Genomic DNA, 24,006 nt, shown 5'->3' on the forward strand with positions numbered 1-24,006 from the left:
TTCTTCCTCAGGCGTTGAATTCCTGAAGTCTTAAGAACCATAAAAAAGCGTATGCATTCAAACAGAAAAAAGTACAATTTTGCCCATCTATATACAGTGTACAATTGAAAATTGCATCTACCACGTGATTGAGTCAGGAACGTTTGTTGTCCTAAGGTCATTTTTTCAGAGGGAGCTGGAGTCAATCCTACTGGTCAATTGGCTACAAACCTATAGATTGACGGAAAACCTCACAACTGCAGTGGATGCCTGTGTTTAGAGTACACAGAAAAAAAAAACAAAGCGGCCGCTCAAACATACTGTAAGGAAGCCTTGAATGAAACCCAGCCATTTTCGGGTTGTTAATGTAATCTAAACCTTAACCTGTACACCACAGTGTACGTCAGAATAAATAATCTGCACCTGTCTGGATAAAACTAATTTTCTAATTTCATTTTTCATTTTGCTAATCATATCAGATTCCAGCTACTGTATACTGTACTTTCAGTTTGGGTGTGACATTTGCAAACAGCACACCAACGACAGCTGATTTTAAAAGTCTTCGACTGTGGTTTGGTGGCTTTATTTAAGATGCCACAATGGGAGAGAAATATCTAAACGCAAATTTCAAATTAAGTGGATTTCAGAGAAATATCTAGACGCAAATTTCAAACTAAGTGGATTTGCTCTTAATGTAGTAATCTCAATTTAGCAATCTGTGCTGTCCGTGCTAATCCCTGTTTTAGTTTTTATTAGAAAAGCAAAAAGGTATTTTATTTTGTACAGTAATTTTCACGTAATCCTGATAATAAAGTGATTTTCATGACATAGCAAAGACAAAACATTCATCTGAGAATCACAACAGAGCGAAAACCCAAGCTCAGCCTAAGCACTCCATGTCTTTTTTAAAGTAGTGTGTCTGCCAGTTTTGACTAGCTGTCATCTGCTGAACTCCCCACTGCCCTCGCTAATGTCAAGATGAATCATCCACAAAAGCTAGTGATGTAGATGTTTTGCGAGCAGCAGCATGAATGATATTTTTATGAACACACAAGCACACGCTGGAGCAGCACGGGGGCGGCGTCTGCGCTGAGGAGCTTAGCTTCTTCTCTGGCCTGTGTTAATGTGAACGCAGGATGGGAGCACGCGGAGTAAGACATGGGATTAATATACAAGCAGCAGACCCAATTACATCCATTACAACCTCTCACACTGGGAATGACTGAGAATGGCCCGTTCAAATGTGAGTGGGTAAAAGAATCTTTCTACAAAACCATTAAGGTAATAATTTTACCGCCTATATATATATATATATATATATATATATATATATATATATATATATTAGTAGTATAAAATCTAAAAATACATAAGAACAGATATTGAATTGCATTCAAATTGGGCTGCAAAGCACACATTTCAGTCAAGCGCGTGAAAAAGTGACAGCGCGTTAATACGTGCGGCCCAGCGACGATGATACATGACAGTAAACAAAACATAAAAATTTCACTCGCCACGTACCCATTAAAAATGAGTGAGCAGACAACAGAGCGCCGCGTGCGACTGTGCGCCATAAAAGCGCCGGAATAAACAGATGACAAACACGAGACGCGGGGACGGGAACAGAGCTGTCAGGCCCCTCGATGCTCAAATGACAGCATTTGCTTAACCGAGCAGAAAAAGCTCCCCCTCCTGAAAGGATCCCTCCACAGACAGTGACTCACATACCTTTGACAAAAACCTCCGTGGAGCACTTCTCCTCCCCGACCACGCACTCGTACGCCGCGTCATCCGACAGGTTGCACTTGTTGATAGTGAGCGTCCGCTTGTTGCCCACGCTCTCAATCACATACCTGGGCACACAGGGATTATGTGCGAAAAGCATACAAAACAAATGAGAACAGAGATACAAAGGGAAACCGAGTGAATAATGAAGAAGTGCTTTCAGCGGAGCCAGATACTATTCAGACGCAAAGGGCCCGGAGACGGAGCCGTGACTCACTGCTGCAGACTGAGACAAAGAGTTCACGCATTTGGTGCAGACCTTGAGAGCTCTGCTCCCACACTGCTGCTCCAGGGCGGGTGAACGGCTCCACGTGCCCAGGAGTTACAGGAACCACGCGAACGGTACTGTACTGTATGATGGAAGGTGAAAACTTAATTACAGCTGCTGAGGACCGAGCCACAGTGGGCGCTGCGTGTGAAGGAGTGCCACAGTGTTAGTGGTCGACGAGGCGAAAAAATGAGACTTTAGTTTCTGTGAACGAGGGACGGGATTTGCTGCTGTGTGTGTGTCCGACCACTTCTCGTTTTCATGGTAGGACCCTGGAATTACATGAAGATGTTGTTTTGTCCTCATATATTTGAATGAGCATTTTAAAATAAAAACCTCTCCTTTAGGAGGAAAAGGAAATGTGCACCTTGTTGTGTTTTTACCCAGAATTCCTAGAAAGTAAAAGAAAAATCTAAAAATTGTTGACAGCCCACAAAACATGGACATAAGATCATCCTGGTTGTTTAAGGTTGGATTCTGGAGGAATAAGTATTTTTTTACTGTCTGTCACTGAACAACCACCATTAATTGGTGGTAAATTCAAACAAAACAAAGGTAAAGACGGAACCTTTTGGTTGCTCCAGTCAGGTTGAATCATTGATTTCAGCAAAATATTAACATTTTGCTAATACACCTATGGGACTTAACTGTTCATCTGTCTGTAGGCTAAATTATTTGGTGTTGGTGTTACTGTGCTATGACACATTTTATTGACGTACTGTATTATACAGTACCACGGTGCTGCACAGCCTGAAGCACCACCTCAGAAGAAGTGTGTCGGGTAAAAAGGTCCCCGCTCACATATTAACAGTCTTAATGAAAAGCAGAAAAGAGCCGTCTTACATTCAATAACCAGCACGAAGCTACTCAAACCGACAGATGGTGAAGCCGATGAAAAAAATAGCACTTGCAACAGCTGTACCCTCTTCAATAAAACACAGAAAGAAGCCTTTGTAAAATCAGGGGAAAAGAGCAAGGAGAAGAGCGAAAGTGGAGCGTGTTCAGCAGCCCACGACGCAAAAACAAACAATACTACAGTATCTGTGTCTGCAGTAGGCACTGTACTGTGACGAATACGGTTTTGCGTTAAACCTTTACAGGCCGTGGTCATGGCCACATTTCAAATTAGCCGCTGTTGTGAAATGGAGTTGCTCATGAAAATAGCCAACATAACAGCGAGTCCCTGCAGGGTTTCACACCTTATACTGGTCCCACATCCATCTGTGGCTTTTCAGTCAGTTCAGCGTGTTGAATCGGAGGAGGTGCCCTCTGATTGGCTGGTGAGGCCCCCAGCGCTATATAAAGCAGTACTTACACAATATCTGATGTTATTTGTGGTTTGTATATTTGCCATATGAGATCTTACTTCACATAAACATGCAAACTGTATTTTTATTAGCTTTGAACATTAAGTCAATCACAGCAATCCGCTAAACTGGGCCTAGTTAGCTTTTAGAGCACGAGGCACGATTAACGGCTTTAATATCAGCAGCAGTCCCTGCAGTAAAATTAATACAAGGTCAATGCACACAGACAGTTACAGTGTTTGCAGTTTGTTTACCCTCACAACTGAGCCTGCTCTATATGTGTTTGTAGAAACCTGGTGTAATGTACACGTACAGCACCTGCTCAGCACCAAACAACAGACACTAACGTACAGTAGCACACAGCGTTTAGCAGCTAAAGGGCCTCATACAGAATTTCCCAGAGGACTCGGGTGAAATTGAACAGAACTTAGTACCTTTTGCTTCCTGAACGGAAACATGACCCCCGACAAACGCTTGTGCAGCTCTGGGCCTTGTGGACGTGGAAGTATTTTCTGCTAACGCATTTATTTTTGTATCTTAGTAGGTGCATGCTGGAGAGGAGGACCGCAGCCCAAAGCCCCTGAGAATGAATTTTACACTATGCTGGTATCAGACAAAGCACAATGACAGACGATCTCCCTTCACGTTCACAGATAAACACGTGCCACACATCAGCTGCTGCGGAGCTGAGCTGCTCACTTGGCCGACGGCTGGATCTCCTGTCCGTTCTTGAGCCACTTGACGGGAACGTCGGGGTCGTCCACCTCCACAGAGAGCTGGAGCTTGTGGCCTTTGTCCACCGTGTAGGCCGCATCCAGCTTCCTCAGGAAAACTGACAAGAAAACGTCCGGTCAGCAGAGTTCAGCCACAGCTTTACTGGCCAAGTACTCCTCAACAATCCAAGTGGCAAGCGGTAGCGAACACACGCAAACACACACTCCACCTGTGGTCCCAGCAGTGGAACGTCCCCCATAAGGCCCAGAACGCTGCTGCTGTGCACAGCCGGCTGCATCAGTAAGCTCCCGTTTCCTGCCTCCTAGTGCACCGCCCGCCTCCCCTTCACAACCCCCCCAGCCGCTTCCCTCGCCCCTCACCGTCACTCCTCTTCTCCTCCCCCTTCATCTTCTTCAGCATCTTCAGCATGCCTCTCAGGTCTGTGATGCCGTACTGAAAGGCGATCTTCTCGTAGTCGCAGGGCTTGGCTGCTTTGAGGATTTCCCACACGTCCACTTCTTCTTTGGGCTCCTGTTGTTTCCTTTCTCTGGTTATTCGTGGATATCATGCGGGATGAAAAGCCTACATTTACACACAAATGTGCGAGGACGCGGCTCCGGAGATGCGGATGAGTTGCAGACGACATCCTTACCTCTTCTTGAGCAGCGCACTGAAGTCTAGATCTCCAGCATCCTCACCTGCGTCTCCGCTGGAGGTAACAGAAAAGGGATTGATGGGGTTTATAATAGTATGTTTATGATCCCGTCTTATTTGGCTTATTTAAATTAGATAGTGGAACAATAGCACTAGTAACGGACACCGAATAACAAACCCCCCTTTTCTTTCACATTACCCAGATTGTAATTGGCACAGAAATTATAAGACACAATTCCAACAAAGACAACACGAGCGAATGCAAACAGTACACAGTGGACTTGTAATGAAGCTTGTTGTCGAGGCGTACCCCCCTTTTTTTGCCTCCAGCCTTCGCTTCTAATCGCCACAAAAATAGGTTGTAGAATACAGAGCAGAGCTTTTGATGAAAGCTACAAACTGCCGTCATGCCCTGAATTCATGTGACAGACAGAAATCACAACAGACAAGCGGCATGTAAGTAACAGATAGGACATAAATAAGCTATAAGCAGAGGAGCAGGCTGTTCAAACACACACACATCACAGGAACTTCATAGTGATTTGCATTATGTATAAAATCCCTCCCTCTTGTTCTGGCGGCTGTGATCTTCAGCTGAACTGTTAGCATGAAGCCGACTCCAAAGAAGAACACAGACAGTAACACTGACTTATTGTCCTACACACCTGATTTACTACATGCACAACATGCACATTGTGCGACCCATGCTAATACGTGTCAACAGCCTCAAGTGTCAGAAGTCAAGTGTCTGCTTTTTTTCCCACTGTCAACGGTTTTGGCAGCTCCATTGTTGCCTCATTGTGTTTTCCTGCCACTGCTGAGGCCCATTGAAGACAAATACCAATACATTCCAGGCGATTCCGTGCGATCATGTTCGTCCTATGGGTGAACGGTTCATCCAAGGGCGACATCCATCCGCGCTGTCGCTGCCTTTTAGGCGCACGTTACTGTAATTCTCCCGGGGTGATGTTGTCTTCGCGGCGCGCACGATCGCCAGCTGCTTGGTTGAGCGTGAAAGTGATGAGAGCAGCGGACGTACAGGTAACGGTATTTTTATATATTACAGTGACTGACAGGCAACTGTTTTAAAAGAGACACCGGTTCACCAGTCACCCCGTTTGTCTTGACTTGAGTAGAGACCACGCAGAGCTTTAGAGCTGCAAGCTCAACATAATAACATGTATTTTATTTTATTTGCACCCTTATGCCTTAAATTTCCTATAGTTACTTAATTCTGCTTGCTTAATTAAGAATTCAGTTCAGTAGGAATTTAATTAAAAATTAAACTAATTATTACTTAATTAATTATTATTAATTACATAAATAGAATATAATAATACTCATAATTCATTGTTTTACCAGTGAACTGTACAAGGAAAAAACACGTAGTGGACTATTCACCATAAAGGATCTTCCAGCTCGTGGAGGTTAAGCTGCATGACCTCTACATAACACGTTGCTGTGCACACTCATCCATTATCTTTCCGGCAACATGTTGGAGTTTTATCCAACTTTTCACTTTTCATTTATCACACCAGCCCCGCTCTCGCGCCCTCTCCCCCCTCATATCAGCATTCTGCAAATAAGCCCACTGACATCCTGTCTAAACCACAATATGATGCTGTTGTCTCCCATGTTGTGTTTCTCATCTTACCTGGGCCTTTCTGCTCGGGCTCTAATGAGGAAAGGAAATTATATTTTTAAACACAGATAACAAACGTGGAGACTCGAGGTGTCAGCGCGAAGCTGTCGGCTGATTTACGATCGCGCAGCGCTCACACTGTACGCAGGCAAGATAAAAAAAAAAACCTCATTAAAACGGGTGTACAATCACAGGATGCATGCGCAGATACACTTCACACAGTCAGGAGGAAAACAGACGAAGACAGTGAAGGAATAGAGCAACATATAGAAAAATCCCTCCTGACACTGTCACTGGGACGAAATGCATAAGACGCCCAACCAAGAGGGACTCCACGGACGGACGGACTGGGACTGACAGAGCCCAAAGGCAGCGAGCGAGCTACAGACGAGCATATGTGATGGGGGACGCGTTGAGTGGACCCGCGTCGACACTGACACTCACGATCGCTTAAACGCCTCCAAGATGTTGTCCTGCTGCTCTTGTTGCGCGGCTGAAAGCAGACAGAAGGAGGAAGACTGGTGAGAGCTCAGCTAGGTTAATTCATTACACAGCAGGCGCGAGCGGCTGAGGAATAATGGACTGATGACCTCGCTGCGCCACTAAATGATTGGACCTAATGTGTATCGCACTCACTGAGTTATTGGCTGACAAAGCCAGTTACACAGCAACGGCGGACACGCAGGATGGAAGATGACAATAATGTGATTAAGTGTCCGTCTGCAGACCTACCCTGCACAGACACGTCGAATGTGCAACTGTCGCACTTGTCTTTGGAGGTGACCTCGCAGCGGTAGCCACCTGCATCGCCATCCACCACTTTGATGATGCTCATCTCGTAAGTGTAGATCTGCCGGAGAGACGGGATGAAGAATGATTTGTCGCATTTTTATGTCGGGGTTTGGAGCCATTCTGTGGATTAACCCTTAAATGCATGGACCAATGACAAATAACTCCCAAGATTTCAGGAAATGAACAAATACTGTATATCTTAATTACAACCTAATGGCTTAATGGCAAAGACTAAATGGCCCTAAGGGTCATTATAAAATCTGAACAGCTGTTCCGTTCATCGGTGAATGCACACAAAGTAAAAACATCCCCACCTTGGTGTTCCTGTCATAGGACTCTTTAAACTGCAGGTGCTTCCCAGCTTTGCTGCCCAGGTCGAGCCACTTCCCCTTCAGCCATTTCATGGTCGGCTTCCTCGTCAGGCTCGACGAGTCCACTTTGGTCACAAACGTGACGTCCTTGCCTGCCAGGACCGAGAATGAGCCACGGTGATTAATGGAAGCAGATGAACTTGTCTGTGATTGGGCATTAGTGAATGGGGGCCGATGTCGCCCAGGTTCCGCCGAACCTTTTGTCGCAGTGACGCTCTCGGGCTTCAGCACGAACAGGCCGCTCGTCTCTGACGGCTGAGCTTCCTCCCCTGAGACCTGCTCTGTGATGGGTCACAAACCACGCAGTGAGTACACAAAACAACGACAGGAGGCGATCAAACGATCCACAGAGTCGGCGGCGTCCTTAATCAGGTTTGTTTCACAGTAAAACTCCTATGTGGTGATAGTTTGAGGAAAAGAAGTGTTATTCAGCTCAGAGGCACTGAATCTGAGCAGGAGTCAGCTGGTTTGGACTTTCTGACCTTCTGAAAAGTCACAGGCAACCAAGGATCCCTGGAACAGACTCATCCCAGGGAATTAGGGATCGTCTCTAAAGAGACGCGAGGGTTCGTTCTCAATAATCTGACTAAACTGAAGCTGAAGCTGAACGCCCTCGTGTGTTGGAAGCACCGTATACGAGGTGTTCGCTTGTCAGCCGCTACAGAAACTGTTACGTACTCATTTCTATTAGCGTCAGGAGGCAGCCCTGCACCAGAGAGGGGACAAAAAGAGAGAGCGGGGAACACGTCAGTCTGTACAGTACCGGCGCTGTGCTGTTGAGCGGAAGCGTTAATTGGCCCAGAGATCAAGCTCAGGTGAGGAACGCTCACACGTTAAAGCTCAAGGTGCTCTCACGCCCCATAAAACAAATCGCTCCTTCTCTGTCGCTAATGAACACATCGTGTTTTGTCTCGCACAAAACAAGGCTGGTAATTGGTTGTACCTTCAGCAAGTTCAAAAACCACTTGTGCTGTGCTCAAGTCAGAAGGTTAACGCCACATAATCAGCATTAACAGTTCAACATACTGGGCACTGTTTATGGACGAGCCGCGGCTGAAGAGGAAGCTCCACCAATCAGAGCGGCAGGTGGACCACTATTGGATGAGAGCAGCCGCTGGGAGGACGGATGGAGGGTCACGTGTTATGGAAGGTCACGCGCCTCCATAAATTCCAAGAGTTCCGTGGCCGGCGCCTCCTCCTCCTCCTCGGGTCTCGCTGCTTTTATGGGCTCGGTTAATTTGATCTTTTAATCAAAAGCGCCCCTGAGGACGAATCCAAGTTCAGATGTTGAGGATGATTTAAAAGGTCTCGGTTAGAATGCTAAGTGGATAAAACTGATCTTGAAATAGCACCCAGTGGACCCGTTCACGTGTTTACACTGCTATACTGTTACATACGTTGAGGGATGCTCAGTGAATCCATACTGGGCTCTGAGAATGCTGGGATGTTGGACAGGTGTTGGACAGAAACCCAACTACAAACACTGTAAATATTGAATGACTTCGTTAAAATAGTCAAGGTGTTAATTAATGACATTATGTTGTACTTTACCAGGTAACATTATTATAAAGCTGGTGTTTTGTGGCGAACAGGTGTGTGAGCAAATCTATTTCAAATACCAAACTGGGATTTGGGCCAGTCCATGCATACCAATGTATAATAATGTAATTTACTACTTATTACTCGTAGTATGATATTAATTTATCATCAGAGCAGACAGAAGACAGTCTCACGTTGTGCATGAACACAGAAGAAGGTTATGAATAATAAATACCACTGCACTGAGAACAACATATCACACACAGACGCAGATGATATATACCCAGCAGAGGAACAGGCAGGATATATCACTTTTTTAAAACACCTCCTCGGTTCATTTCAAGTTTAAGACACTCAAACGTTCACTCGGATGCTTTGGTGGGACCCGTCGAGCCACCGCGCTTAGATTGCAAGTCATGAGCTCCACTGTTGTCTGATATGTTTTTATTTATTCACTCATTCCTCCATCAACACGTTTCATCTGACAAGGTAAGTGATGAATTAGCTTTGACTTGTTTTTCTTTTAAGTTCTATCTCTGCATTGCTTTCAGCCCCTTTCGCTGACTGCCTTCAGTTGCTGTGAAGCATTTTGTCACGTTGTTCAAACATGTAAACACATTTCACTCACCGTCCTGAAAATGATAAGTCATTCTAATCTTCCTACTGGATGCGTGCGCTTACAGTAGTGGGAACCAGTAGTCGTGATCTTAAGCAGCGGCATTTGGTTTTCACCAGAGCAGTCGCAGGCTCCAGCGAGGAAGAGGATGCCCCAAACACACAAAACAAACACACGCAGGCTGACAGACAGCGCGTCTTCTCCTCACCCTCCCACGGCTCACTGTTGGCTGGGTGAAAAGAAACAGTCAGGAACTGAAATTAGCCCAGCAGACAACGAAGGGTTAACCCCCTGCTCCTCTGATGGAGGCCTCCTGTGTGAGTGTGACTGCAGATAACATCTACAGCACAGTAAGTACACACACACACACACACACACACACACACACACACACACACACACACACACACACACACACACACACACACACACACACACACACACACACACACACACACACACTTCTTCAGCCCCTGACCTTAGGCAGACTACAGAGTCAGAGTGTTTGTATCAAACCTACTCCTGCTTTTCCAATGTAATTTGTTTATGTCTATATTTACTAATTGTGGCCTTGTGTGTTTGTGAACCACTGTAACATTTGTTTTCTCTGCAGCCACATTATAAATACACTTACTGGTGACTTGAGTCAATCAAAAATGTCCCCCCACGTTTTTTCACTGATCTTTGCTTTTCACACACGTTCAATCATCTTGACTGACAGTGACTGCACAAATACTCTCAAACTCACACTGCCACACATTTACTGTATATGTGGCAGCTGCTGTTGACTGCTTTGCCCACACACAATTACCCCACATATTTAGCTCAGTGCATTACCCACAGCTATAGATTGGAATTGAAAGGTCAGGATTTTCAGGAACTCTGGGAAATGAAATGAGAGAAACAATCTGCCATCTTTAATCTGTCTCCAAACCTTCCTCACACATACTGAACAGCAGCGTGGTATAATGAGCTGCAGCAGGACAAAAACAATCAGTGGAAAATGTCACACAGAAGCACTCAGCATTTCCATCTTGTTTTATACGTTGAGTATTGTTTTTAGTGACTGAATCGATGTGTTTCACAAATACTGTTAATGGTAACTTTATGGAGATGTGTCTCTTTTAATGAATGGCGTAATTTGATAGATTATGTGAGATACTTCACTAGTTTAGAGTTTGCTTGAGTTCACAATGATTTGGATCCATAGGAGTGAAGGAAAACACTCTAGAAGCACGGCAATACCTGTCTACATACAAGTCCAGCACATCTGTCCCACAGCTGTTAGACACAGGTGAATAGACTGCGTCTCAATGACCCATAAAGGCTTCAACAGCTTAATCACTTCACATCTTAATTTCCACTGGCTCCTCTCCACCAGTGAAAAGAAGCTAGACTCTCCCCATGCATATCGAATCGCGTCATCCCAGGAACGTTTCTAGGGAATCATTTAAAAGCGCTGGCACATGAATAAACGTCAGTTTGGACGTGTACGTTCAGCTGAGGCACACTCGACCTCATCTGTTCTACCATGTGGCGCATTCAAAGAATAAGCAGATTCAAATGAAGGCCCAAATGAGGCTCACCAACACAGGCATCGGGACATTTTTACAATGACACCTCAAGGACGAATGGCAAAGAGTTTTCTGAATATGATGTACGCATTTACACAGTAGCTGCATACACACTCTGGAACGAGAACGTCAAAAATACACAGTCTGATGCTCAGCCAATTTACCTTAATGAGTATTAGTATCTCTGGTGCTTAGAATAAGCTGGTAATATGCTGTGTGTGTGTGTGTGTGTGTGTGTGTGTGTGTGTGTGTGTGTGTGTGTGTGTGTGTGTGTGTGTGTGTGTGTGTGTGTGTGTGTGTGTGTGTGTGTGTGTGGTGGGGGTGAGGGGGTGCATGCATTTAATGCGCCTGCACACTCAGTCCCATCACCACAGAAGTCCACGTCTTCTGTGTTTGCTTCATCGTTCAAGTCTTACCCTCCTCCTCTGCTGTCCCCTCTGAATGAATGAGGGAAAGGATTATTTTGTAGACGTGATGATGAGGATGCTGCTACTGTAATATGATGATGATGATGGTGATGATGATGATGATGATGATGATGACGGTGATCTACATAGTGCACAGTCATCCAGACAAACTCATAGACAAACACTGGATGTGATGTGTTTTCTTACCAGCTTTCTCGGAAACATAAAACAAACAAACAATGAACCAAAATATTTGTTTTGTCGTTGTTTGTGATTGTTTAAATATATAACAGCTGATTATTCTGTATGTAAATAACTAGGATTTGTGGAGCATAGCTTGTGGGCTCACATTACATGTGATGAAGGTGCTTACCGGCAGGGGCTGCTGCAGCATCGTTGCCCTTGGCTGCTGCAATTAAACAACAATTATGTAAATTAATTTGTACATCCTCATTATTTCATATCATACAACACCAGCAGCACAGTGTTTGGTTAGTCATGGCTTCAAGAGCTGAGACTCAGAAAACTGAAGAAGAGCCACTTCTTGTGATCTGAATTCTCAGGGGATATTAATTAATATTTTTTTCTATACATAACTAAGGGCACTTTTTCATCACTCTATTTATCTGTGATGCTATGAATGAGGTTTTCTTGTACAGTATATACTCATTTTGTTCTACAAACCACTCGCAAATGACTTGAGATACCACGCGAAACCACAATGCAGATACACTGATGACCCTTAATACAAAACTGCACTAACATACACTTTAAAATGAGTGGTTTCGCTAATATAAACACACATTCAACAGTACCCACTCAGGATAACCACATTCAAGCAACCTTGCTTCGTGCAGCTCTTCTTGATTTCTGTGGGGTTTGCCTCTGGCAAAAGAGAGAATATTGGATTTCAAAGGGGGAACAGTGTACGATTCAAACAAGGCATGGTTTACAGAAACAGTGAGACTTAGATAATAATAAGTTTTTCACAGATCATGATGAATAATTGGGCTTAAAATTTTCTAAAAGGGGCAGCCTCAAGACAAAAATGGTTTTGATAGGATAAGTACATCAAAGTTCCAGGATCCCAGATCTGGGTTACTTTAGATGCTCGAGGGCGTCTAATGAGATAGCAGATTAGGCTCCGTTCCTGTCTGCCACACAGACTAAAGCACACAGCAGCACAGTAACCATTCAGCTTTGGAAGCATTCACATCCAAACCGTCGTTTTCAATAATTTCACAGGTCTGCGCTCCCATTAGGGCGTGTGTTTAAATGTTAAAACGGCCTCACTGTGCCAAAGAGGTACAGTCGAGACAGCGGCGCCAATTAAAGGGCTGAGCCGCAGAAATGAATGAGATCATCGCACTCCTCTCGAACCACCAGCAACCCACAACTGGCACCGCAGAGCTGGTGTCCCACGAGCCTACTTAGCAGTGGGTCTAGGATATCAAGGATGGGCCTTGGCTCGGCCCGAAGCTCAGTGCTGGCGCTCCACGCCTGCTGTTGGGGAGCTAACGCGAGCTACTATTTTGGAGAAGGCTTGTTTCTCAGGCAGCAATTTATTAATGCCTCTCTCAGCACTTGAATCCAAGAGGAGATCTGTGACGCACCAGGGCTTAAAAACCTCCTTTTGATTCCCGCTGAAGCATCTCTCCACCCCTCACATGCAAGGATCAGAAACAAGTCGGTGAAATTAATGGGTTTATGTTTTCCGCAAGCATTTCACCTTCATATCAAGGTGTTTCCAAGCGTTGCTGACTTGCCTGCAGGAGCAGGGGCTTTTTTTTCATCTTGATTCACAATTGGAGCGTTTAATAAGTGTCATAAAATCACCATAGAAACAGATCCCAGCTGTTTCAGATATGTGTGATTATTAATAACACAGTTCTGCTAAATGTGCCCCGAAGTTTACAAAACGACTGCTAGAGCAGGTCCCAGAGCTGCAGCACCTGCGTAATGAAGGCTGGCGTATTGGAGCTGTTAGCAGACTCTGCTCAAAGATGAAACATGTCCCTGTAAATTATACACCGTTTACCAGAGCTTTTTTTTTATACAGTGAACTGGCCGTATGTCAGAATACATAGTAAGATCTCAAAGGAGAGTTTGTTCTTGCTGGAGCCTAGATCCAAAAAACTCTGTACCCCATAGATTCCAATTCACTAAATATCTCTTTACATGTATATCATAACGTAAAAATTTAATTGAGCATCTTTATATATTTAAGATGATGAAAAGTTCCATGTAAAAAAACTGGAGAAAAATGCTAAATGCTTGAAGCTGTGTCAGGCTATTTTTATGTAAACTGGGTTTAAAAAATAATATTTTGTTAAGTTAAGTAAAAATAAAAATAATGTGATCCTACATTTATGAAGGGACGGCAAACACCGGCCTCTCTCTGAGCAGAGCCCCGTGTGTCTGCTCAAGGCAAGACGTTGAAAAATGCAATGTTTGAGAGCTTTCGGTGTTTGACCTTTGGGAGCCCACTGACCTGTGAGGAACGTCGGTCAAGGCTAAGGTGACAACGCTCAGGACTGCGATGGTGCGTGAAATCAATCAGGAATAGCCGGAAGCATCCGCATTCACGTACTCGCGCGAAGCCAAAAGCGCCGCCGCGCTCTGAAACTGATCCGAAGCACAGTGGACCGGTGCTTCAGATCAGTTTCTGATCTGTCAAACACTAGCATGCTAACCATGCTGGTGTTTGACATCTTAGTTTATTAGCAATTTAACAAGACTAGCTCCCAAATTATTGAGGACATTTGCCAGAATAATGATTTTAGCTACAGTTAAGAAAAGGTATTTCATTTTTAATTAAAAAAAACATCAAAACAACAAAACATCTGAATTAGTGTAGGTGTTATGTGTCTTATTGTAGCCGTGCTGTGAGGTATTCTAGCGATGCGACGTTTGCGCTGATGCAACTCTTTTGTTTTTCGTCTATTATTAAGTCCCTTTATTTTGAAAAGGCCCTAGGCAAGTCCATAAGTCATAGCCAGGACACCTGTGACCCTTGAACCCTACGCAGTAGTGCTGACTGTGTTCTGTGAACCCAACGCTGCTGTATTACAGTACCGCCACGGTTTCCTCTGGCCTAGATTACAGCCGTCTGCTTCCCTGTCTTACAGGTATCTGTTAAATGGATAATTTCTCTCAGTTTCCATTCCTTCTTCCTTTTTCACTTAATGCAAATCCCTACTCTCAGCACTTTTTGTCTCACCTTTTTTTGATTGCCCTACTTTAATCGGATTCCACTTTCTTCCGCGGAGAAAAATGGCTAAAGTGAGCCGGAGAGGGACGAGGTGGAGGCTAAAACGGGGAGAGAGAAGGAGGAGGATTCAGGCCAACGTGGGGTCAAGGATGGCGACGGGTTTCACACTAAGAGCCTGAGGATTGGTTTCTTCAGTGAGGCAGAAGAGATTTACACAGTTTATATTTAACAAATATCATGTGAGGTGCTTGGAAAAGAGGATTTTATTTACTTAGATTTACTGACACTATCACTGTCAATACATCCTTTAAATACACACATGATGATCAGGGTATCCACAATTAGAGCCTTTTTATTTCCAAAGCTTATCACTAATATCATTTTTAGCTTTCTACTGTAGGATTTCATTGCCTTGTAAAGTAATATAGTGCTGACCATAAACTTAATACTATTACCTAAATACCCAAACTGAGACATAGGGAAGGGGTTCAGTGTGCTGGCTTTAACAGGAGCTCTAACAGATCCACTATTGGGGATTTCTTCCTGACCTCACATACTAATAAATGTAAGCATTGCTGGTTCTTTAGAAAGTTTAAAAATAAGCATCTGCTAAATTATGTAATATTCTATGTAGTGTGCATTGCACAAGCAATATATGTTTTATTAAAGATGCTGTGCTTTGTGTGGTGCAGTTCTCCAGTGTGAATGTTGCATAAATACCAACAGGACTTAAAGAGCTACAGCAGCATGTTTCCAGCTGGTCTTGATCCAGAATGGAGTCACTGGCTGTTTGTCATATGGACTCCCGTCCAGGCATGATGGGATATTCTGCTCTGAAAGTTAATTAACTTGAAAGTGAAATTGTTCTTTGTAGATTTGATAACAGCAGAATTTTTGAAACATCATAAAAGTACTAATAGCAGAATAGGAAATATAAAAAATCTAAATAATTTGACTAATCTCTGCTGTTCTAATTGTGTGTGGTTTATATTGATGCATGCTCAGACTCACTACAGGTTTTTCTCATGTCGTTCTCTAAAGACCTAAATTAGTTCCTGCCAGATTTATCGCATGGTTCAACAACCACTGAGGCAGACCGAGATTAAAATAGCTTGAATCCTGGAGCCTTACATTTGAACTGAGACCAGCTTCTTCTAATTGACCTTTCGTGTTAGCAGAGCTCGTTGTTTTGAAAGACACAACACTTCCCACACCTCTCCACTCTACCCACTTCACTTAATACCAGGTACTTCATTTTTTACTGCAAATTATAACCCCAAAAATGTAGCTGGTTGTCATAGCAACGCTGGATGAGACCGCTGTGGATTGCCATGACACTGCCACCACACACAGAAACAAAGGAGGCTCTCGAGGGAAAGTTCCCTGGTGATGGTTTCTGGGTAACTGTTACACAGACGTGGCTCAGTCGTCAACTGACCCATTATTAACCAAGACTCACTGATTACAATCAGTTAAGAATGTCTGGTGAGCTGCTTTTACCGTTGGTGTACTTGGCCAACTACATATGTTACATCATTCATGACATTTTGGTGTTGACAGACTGGAGTTCTCGCAAAAGGTCATGAATCTGCTAATGTTTCTAAAGTTTGTCATATAATGTAAAATATGTATAAGATGCTTTGAAAGATTTTCATCTGACATCGGGTAAAACTAAGATCAAAGGTGTTTCACTATTTACTGTTATTTTTATCTGTAACTTGTATTATTGAACGTGTTTTAGTGCCTGGTTTATAATTGATGTACAGTACTTTTCATTTCTAAGGGTTTTGTTTATTTGAACTGATTTTTGTGTGTTGTCTATATTCATTGTTATGGATGCTGCTATTAATAATCTCAGTGGCATCACTGTTGATAATGGGCTCATCCAACCACTACTAATTGTGACTACCTCGGGTTTCGGTACCTCTGCTGACTGTCTGTAACAAAGACTGAAGCCAGCTCTGTATCTCTGTAAACAGCCTGAACCCTCTCACACGCTGGGGACCAGTTGCATCATTATTATGTGATGAACATTCACGACCATGACAGCATTTTGTGCCATGTTACAAAAACGGAAAATTATTATGGAGGCGACCGACTACAACCCTTCAAGCTGTTATATCCAGAACATTTTGCAATGCACATGAAAAGTAATACTTGATGATATAGAAAAACAATGAGTGGATTAACATTGCTGTGCTCATCCTCCACACACTCTCTGACTCTCTCTCTCTCTCGCTCTCTCTCTAACTCTTCCCCTTCTGCTTTTGAAAGGTAACCTCTGTGGAATGTGCTTCGTTAATCTCTCTTGACATTTCCCCGTCTTCCTTTGCTGCATACATCTCTTGTTTGTTCAGTCAGTAAAGCCAAAGGAGTCAGGCCAAGCCAAACATTTGAATCTTGAAATCTTCCCCTCTCATTGCTGAACAAAGCCAAAAAGGCCACAAATCCCCTCATATGCATTTGTTTGAATGTGTGTTTTGATGCTAGTGAGCAGTTGTCTGTTTGAACTTAGAGACAGATATGTTGTTTCAGAGGAGCGCAACACTTAAGTGGTTTTGTTTCTGCCGAAGCTTGATGCTGGAGGCCTGCTGAATACTTAAAAGTGCAGTATGTCTACAACCGTGAGCTATGGCAACAGCAGACGTGTTAACTGGCGACTGGGGCCAACGTGGCCTCTTATCTGCTGGAGCGTAATGCCAATTGGCGGTAGCATGCTCCCACATGCTCATGCTTTATTAATGCAGCCATGTGCCCTTTTGCACGGCACCCAGCTGCACCCCTCCACTCATCACAGGTGAAGCTACAAGCTTGTGTTGCCATGGGTGTTTGTTGCCATGTATACGTGCAGATGTGGTGAGCAGCAGGCTTCTTGGAGTCAGTCACAGTCACTGCTGAATGCACCGTGAGCACGTTTCCTTGAATCATTGTGGAGTAATATTTTGGTGTGTTTGGAGTACAAGTACTGTCATGGCAGTAAAATGTGCTACTGTGTGTTTACAACTGTGAGCAAGCATTTGTGTTTGTTGACAACGCTGCTGACATGGCAACATCACAATATAATCTGGTTAGAAGAAACAGCTCACGGCACTGCTGGTGGTTTACTGCAATATATTAAACATGATGGAAATTGGTACAAAGGCCACATCTCTCTTTGTCATAGATGTCTGTCTGTCCATAAGCGCTTGTTCTTAAGGTTGTGTTTCCCAAAGACTCAAAGTGAATCAGTTTGACTAACTTGGAATTTATATTGAGGGTTTTTGTGAGTCAAGTGTAAGCAAAGAACATTCGACTAAATTATTTTTAAAGGAGCACTCCAATAATTTTACACCTCAAGATCAGTTTACCCGTGATGGATGGTACTACTACAGTACTACTCAGTCTGTGTAAAAATTGTTGTACTGTGTTCATCTTGTATTTTAAGATGTCAATAGAATGTACAGTAAGTACAGACTTTAAAACTGAGCAAAAAGCCGCTTTACTGAACAAGTGACCTCACAGGTCTCTGTCTCCACCACAGGTCGCCTCATTTAGCAGACTTGGTTTTAATGTATGTTTACAGTAACGTAACCTCCAGTTGACTTCAGCAGAGATTTTACTCCTTGCATTGCTATATGTCGTGATCCCACACTTAAAAGCAATCCTAGTTTTTCCCTCAAAATGGGTCATATTGGCAGAGGAGCACAAATACAAGGTTAGTATTTAAAGTATTTAGGCGCCAGAATGTGTGGATTAGTATCTGTGCTTATTATTGGACATGGCTGGCATCCATGTTGGGGGCAGAGCGTGACTGATGGAGTTTCACCATTTTATGACGAGAATGAAGAGTGATGCTGTCGGCGGAATCAGGGTACACTTAAGCCTCTGCCCTCCATATCCCTCCGTCGTTTGCCAAGTTAATTTGACAGCCTTGATGATCTGACTTCAATCTGTGTCATGCGGTGAACAAGGAATCAAGGTAAATGAATAAACTCAGAGTTGATGAAACAACCAAAAACCATCAGTTTTACAAGCAGATAAGCAAAAAATGTTCAGTAATTCCTGTAAAAGGCAATGTTACAATTACTATATCAAAATATTGACAGTTTCTCTTAAGTCACCACAGTGTAGATTTTTGTGAAATCAATTTTTTAAGTAGTTTTAAAACTTTAAAGATGCACTTACTGTAACCATTTTGGTTTGAAGATGCCTAAATTAAGACAACTCATTCAATTTGTTGTTTATCCTGGATGTTGCATTATTTACACAAAGACGACGGCAGACACAAAGAACGGAGCAGAGGACCAGGTTCTGTGGATTTGCACAGGTGAGCTGGTTCGCTTGCACTGTGGATCATGAGCTGACCGTGAATTAAAAAAACGCGGCGACGTCTGCATATTTGGATGACCCATTTTTGGTTCCTGCCTGCCGAGCCGCAGCTAGGAGGGTAAAAAATTCAATATTTTTAATATTTAAAGGATTTTGTCCTATGAACATGAAAACTCAGGAGATGCTTTGAATAAACGTTAGAGATAATGGTGAAATATGCTTCTCTAGTCTGTCTGTTCTAGTCCAAGTGGACTCACAGTTCATGTGTGATAACAGATTGTAACATTTGCTTCTGGTCTTTAAGAGTGATCATTATTTAAATTAAATCACTGGCTCAGGTGAGTGACTGAGCAAAAGGTAAGAAGCTAAGTCTTAATGCAGACTGGAAATAAAATTAGTTTCTTCATTCTTTGAGGGAAAAACTTAACAACTGAACATTTATACAATTTTGCCCAGGATACAATGAGTAACTAGTATGAAAGTTTAATACTGGTATAATACTGTTGAGGTATAAACTTCTATAACACGATTCAGACTGTGTTCCTGCGATCACTTGTGGCCATTTTGTTTTGTTGCACTATAAAAGTAAGAATACAATTAAGAAATGTGTGATGATACACTGGTTTTCTCAGGTTCTTTAGTCTCTGCTACGTGCTCTGAGCTCCACGGAGACCTTTTATGCGACGACAAAGGTCACTAATAATGTTTCTCCCACTGAGACAAGTTGATAAACCTTTAAAGGTGATGACATTCCTGTGTCATTTGATCTATATTCATGCTGTAATGCTCATGCATTAAGCTAGTCGTGGCTAAGAACTGAAGAACTGGCTCTGCAGGCCCCTGGAGGGACTCAGCATCTGCATATAACAATAGGTTTTACTGTAGTGTTGATGAGAAGAATTATGACTTGTTTGGATTCCACCAGTGATGTCTTCCTCTCCCTCCTCTCCCTGCCACATGTGACAATGAAGATTTATGGGCGAACAAGGGAGGAGAAACGTGCGAATTTGATAATAGGGGTGGAGGAGGAATAAAAAGGGTGCAGAGCGGAAGATTAGATTTTGCGCTGTTGTAAACTTTTCGGAGGATTTGAATGAATTGTTATGTGAATAAAGCAGTCTGAACATAAGAAAACAATTGCGTAATGCAAGTCTAATTTAAGGATGAGGAATCTGCGGTGTTCGGTAAACAAAGGCGGCTTTAAATACCGTATTAAGCTGTCATCCATTCAGCTTTCCATTCATTTGCCTTTGTCTTCCAGCAGCCTGAGCTCCAAATAGGCCAAGGCCTCCTTCAGATCACAGAGGAAGCTTTTAGAATGAGGGCTAAGTTCTGGGTGCGCATCCTCGACACGCCACGCCGCTGCGGCTGTGATTAGAGAGTCTTTGTTAATGATATACCAGGGCTAAGTTAACTTTTCACTCTCCATAGGATCTCATGGCACAGTTGCTGTACCCTCCATCTGTTTGTAATCCATCAAGCAGTGGGTGCATACCTGTGGGAACCTGATGATAGCCCTGGTATGAGGTAATGCTACACTGGACCAGTTGTCAGACATGGGGTTGGGGGGGGCTGCAGGATGTTAGCCTTACCACCAAGCGGCCTATAGGGGTTACAGGGGATTTAACCTCCATTAAACAACTGCTACTCTGCAAAAACCTAAGGCAGGCTAGTGATGCTCTGATTCTAGGGTGACTCACAGAAATAGACTTTGTGGATTAGCTCAAACTAATTCTCAGACTTCACATAGACTAAATTAGTCCGCTCCAAAATGAGGTTCAGCTCCTTCATCATCATCTTAATCTGGACACATTTACCAGAAACTCTGGGTGAACTAAGACTTTCTTTTGGGTAAAATATGACTGGTCAGTTTGTACAATAGCAAAATGAGCAAACAACCAACCTCCAGTCCCATAAATAGCACATGTCTCTAAGAGAGATGCTGTAGTTTCTCGGTCAAGTTTAAGAAACCTTTGGAAAAAGTTAAATAACAAATGAACAAATATTTTCCTGTTTATGTTTATCACGTGGCGCAAAGTTAGTTACCCTGGAAACGTGGTGAAGTAGCTCTGAGGTCATGCTGCTGATACCAGCATCGACAAGGCCTTAAGCACTTTGTGTGGCTGCAGGATTCTTCTCCTTTTTCTTCACTGACACAGGAGGAGGAGTCACCAGCCGTTACCATCAGCCATGCGTTTATTCTTATTTTCAAAAAAATGCAAAGTGATGGTCATAAACAACACAGGTCGACCTGACTATTGCTTTGGTCTGAGCCCTAGCCCTGCTTTGCCCTGAAGGGCTGGACACACTCTGCAAGGGAGCAGCATCAGTACATGTTTGTAGGCTAGAACTACCAGCGTCAGCAGTCAGTGAGTGCTAAACAAGTGTCCTGTAACTTCCTAACTCCACACATACAAGCACCAGTAGTTCTGAACCCGGGTCCCTGTATCCCAGTGTACCCGCTACCCCACCGTGAGGCTCACTGTGCCTACACTTCCAAACTATTCTCGTGGCTGTTTATTGGGATGCGTGCTTCCTTCAGATGCCCGTGGCTCCTTGAGACCCAAGCCGGCCTCACAGCGGAGGGCCCACAGCTTTGACCAGTTGATGGACAGGGGCAGAGGGGCTCCAAAGATAAGAAAGCGTGATGAAGTTCAAAAAAGGGGCAGCGATTTGGGATGGGTGGAGAGGGAGAAGGTGGTAATGTAGTGATGGAAATGTGATACTACATATATGATGTCAGGACACTGGACTGACAACACATACATTACAGTGTAATGATGAGGAATTACTGAGAGGATGGGGTTTATACAGCTCCGTAGGTCACAGTAACCAAAAAAAGACATTTTAATCTTTTTCATTTTTTTCATCTTAATCATTTTAATAATTATTTCATTAGGTGGCATCACTTAAACTAAAGACATGACTGAATGTACACAGTATATGTTGAGCTGGAAGACGGCAGAACTGAATGAGGCAAGCAATCAGGGTCAGATAGATTAGGTGCCTGAGGTGCCGAGATACGACGTGAGGTAGTTACACCTGACTTGGCAGAGGTGCCTCCAACAAATCATCCCGCTCATCTGTCTGCTTTTATCTGTTGCCACCTCCTTCTCTCCACATGCAAGCTTTGGTTTCCTCAGGTTTCAAGCCATTTGATTTAAGCATCTCTGAGTTGCCTGTTGACAACGTACGATTACAGCTCACTTCAGTCTGCACGGATTAAAGTTACATATCAATGCACAGTAGCAATGTCGCTGTTAGCAACAAAGTTAGCAATATGGCAAAATTAGTGACATTTGAGTTTGCTGGCTCTATTACTGTAGGTTTACACATTTTTCATGTCCGAAAGCTGTGTTTGATTCATAGAAGCATACAATGATCACACTGTACACAGCAATTCATTCTTTCAGCTATAATAATGATCCTCACATCAGATACTGATGCTACTGTTTGTCCTGTCCCCAGCCCAATAATCCTCAAGGACCTAAGATTCTCATCCAAGGAGCAGGATACTGCCCAACATAACACATCTCTGACTTCCTTTTCCATGAAGTGAACACATTTGTCCCATTGCCTTTTCTGATTTGACATAAAATGTTATAATAAACGAGAAAAATCACACAGAAAATCATTAAAGAGAGAAATATCTCTACAGTAGGTCAGTATTCATAATCAAACCAACAACTAAATCAACATACAAACACTGAAGGTGACGAAACCATGAGCTTTGAGCACGTGAGAGTGAGGTTATTCCTTCAATGTGGGAATTGGTAAAGATGAAATAATAAATGAATCAGATGCTAATGATGTGTTCAAAGCTGCCATGTATCAAGGTTGAGTGATGCAGGTGCAGCTACGTTACTCGAACCTCCTCTGGATTAAATCTGGATTGAAATAACGCTCTTCCATTTTCACACAGCCGGAGATCTTGTGGTTTCGTCAGACCCACTTTTGTTTTTGATCAGTGCATTTTCTATAATAATCCCACAGATTGGACCATCTTACCTGGCTTCTTGGGCTCGGGCATGTCTGTGTCTGTTTATAGTGAATCCTCTGAAAGCGCTTTCCCCACTTCTTGTCTGTGAATCTGCCTGCATTTCCTGCTTCATCCCTTTTTATCACCTCACCCCCCACCCCAAACACACACAAACACACACACACACACCACTGCCAGTCCCTTCATCCTCCTCCCAACAAGACAAGGAAGGAAGAGAGTGACAGAATAGCTGTCACTTGAAACCCTGGCAGGAGCTGCAGAGCTTTGAGGAGGAGAAGGAAGACACCATGGGGGTAAAAGAAGCTCAGAGCCATGAAGAAAAGCCCAGCCCCCGGGAAAACTTGCCAGCTACTGTAATTAACTCATTAGGCTCCAGAGGCCGAGCATTAATAAACCGACTGATCCTAATCTGCTCTGACTGGCAATTTGACTGAGTGATGATGCAGTAACTGCGTTGACTAGGTAAAAATCTCAGTCCATCCCCAACCCCAGGAAAGGGTTCTGTAATTCTATGGAGGTGGACATTTCTAATAATAATAATAATAATAATAATAATAATAATAATAATAATAATAATAATAATAATAATAATAATAATAATAATTCCATACTAGATAAATTAAAACCTGTGTGTGTAAAAGATCTCACAATTTGTAAAGCTTGGTTCAAAGACAAAAAGCAACTTTGCAGTAGACTTTTTACTTCTTACATAAAATCTATGCTTCCATTTAAATGTTAAACTTGAAATTGTGTGGGAGTTGGAAACCTAAGCAGAGAGTGTGTTGAAATCTCCAAAGGATGGTCCAAACTAAACATCAATAACTTGCATTTTTTTTTTA

General features: G+C 43.2%; 1 protein-coding gene across 2 annotated transcripts in view; it reads right to left on the reverse strand.

Annotated features, from left to right (window-relative positions):
* The window catches only part of mybpc2a (myosin binding protein Ca), a 34,398-nt gene extending 11,102 nt beyond the window's left edge, over positions 1 to 23,296 (reverse strand). The window contains exons 1-10 of one of the 2 annotated variants that reach the window (XM_029159599.3): positions 23,176 to 23,296; positions 12,022 to 12,057; positions 7,710 to 7,793; positions 7,456 to 7,604; positions 7,082 to 7,199; positions 6,794 to 6,842; positions 4,706 to 4,762; positions 4,434 to 4,600; positions 4,039 to 4,171; positions 1,708 to 1,832 (exon numbers count right to left, since the gene is read on the reverse strand). In XM_029159599.3, the coding sequence (XP_029015432.1) occupies positions 1,708 to 1,832; positions 4,039 to 4,171; positions 4,434 to 4,600; positions 4,706 to 4,762; positions 6,794 to 6,842; positions 7,082 to 7,199; positions 7,456 to 7,604; positions 7,710 to 7,793; positions 12,022 to 12,057; positions 23,176 to 23,197 (940 nt within the window). In that variant the 5' untranslated portion in view covers positions 23,198 to 23,296. The remainder of the gene's footprint in view (positions 1 to 1,707; positions 1,833 to 4,038; positions 4,172 to 4,433; positions 4,601 to 4,705; positions 4,763 to 6,793; positions 6,843 to 7,081; positions 7,200 to 7,455; positions 7,605 to 7,709; positions 7,794 to 12,021; positions 12,058 to 23,175) is intronic. The other variant, XM_055510908.1, reaches the window with a different exon arrangement.
* Between the last annotated feature and the right edge of the window lie 710 nt (positions 23,297 to 24,006).

Source organism: Betta splendens, chromosome 8 (genome assembly GCF_900634795.4).
Source record: "Betta splendens chromosome 8, fBetSpl5.4, whole genome shotgun sequence".
NCBI classification, from domain to species: Eukaryota; Metazoa; Chordata; class Actinopteri; order Anabantiformes; family Osphronemidae; genus Betta; species Betta splendens.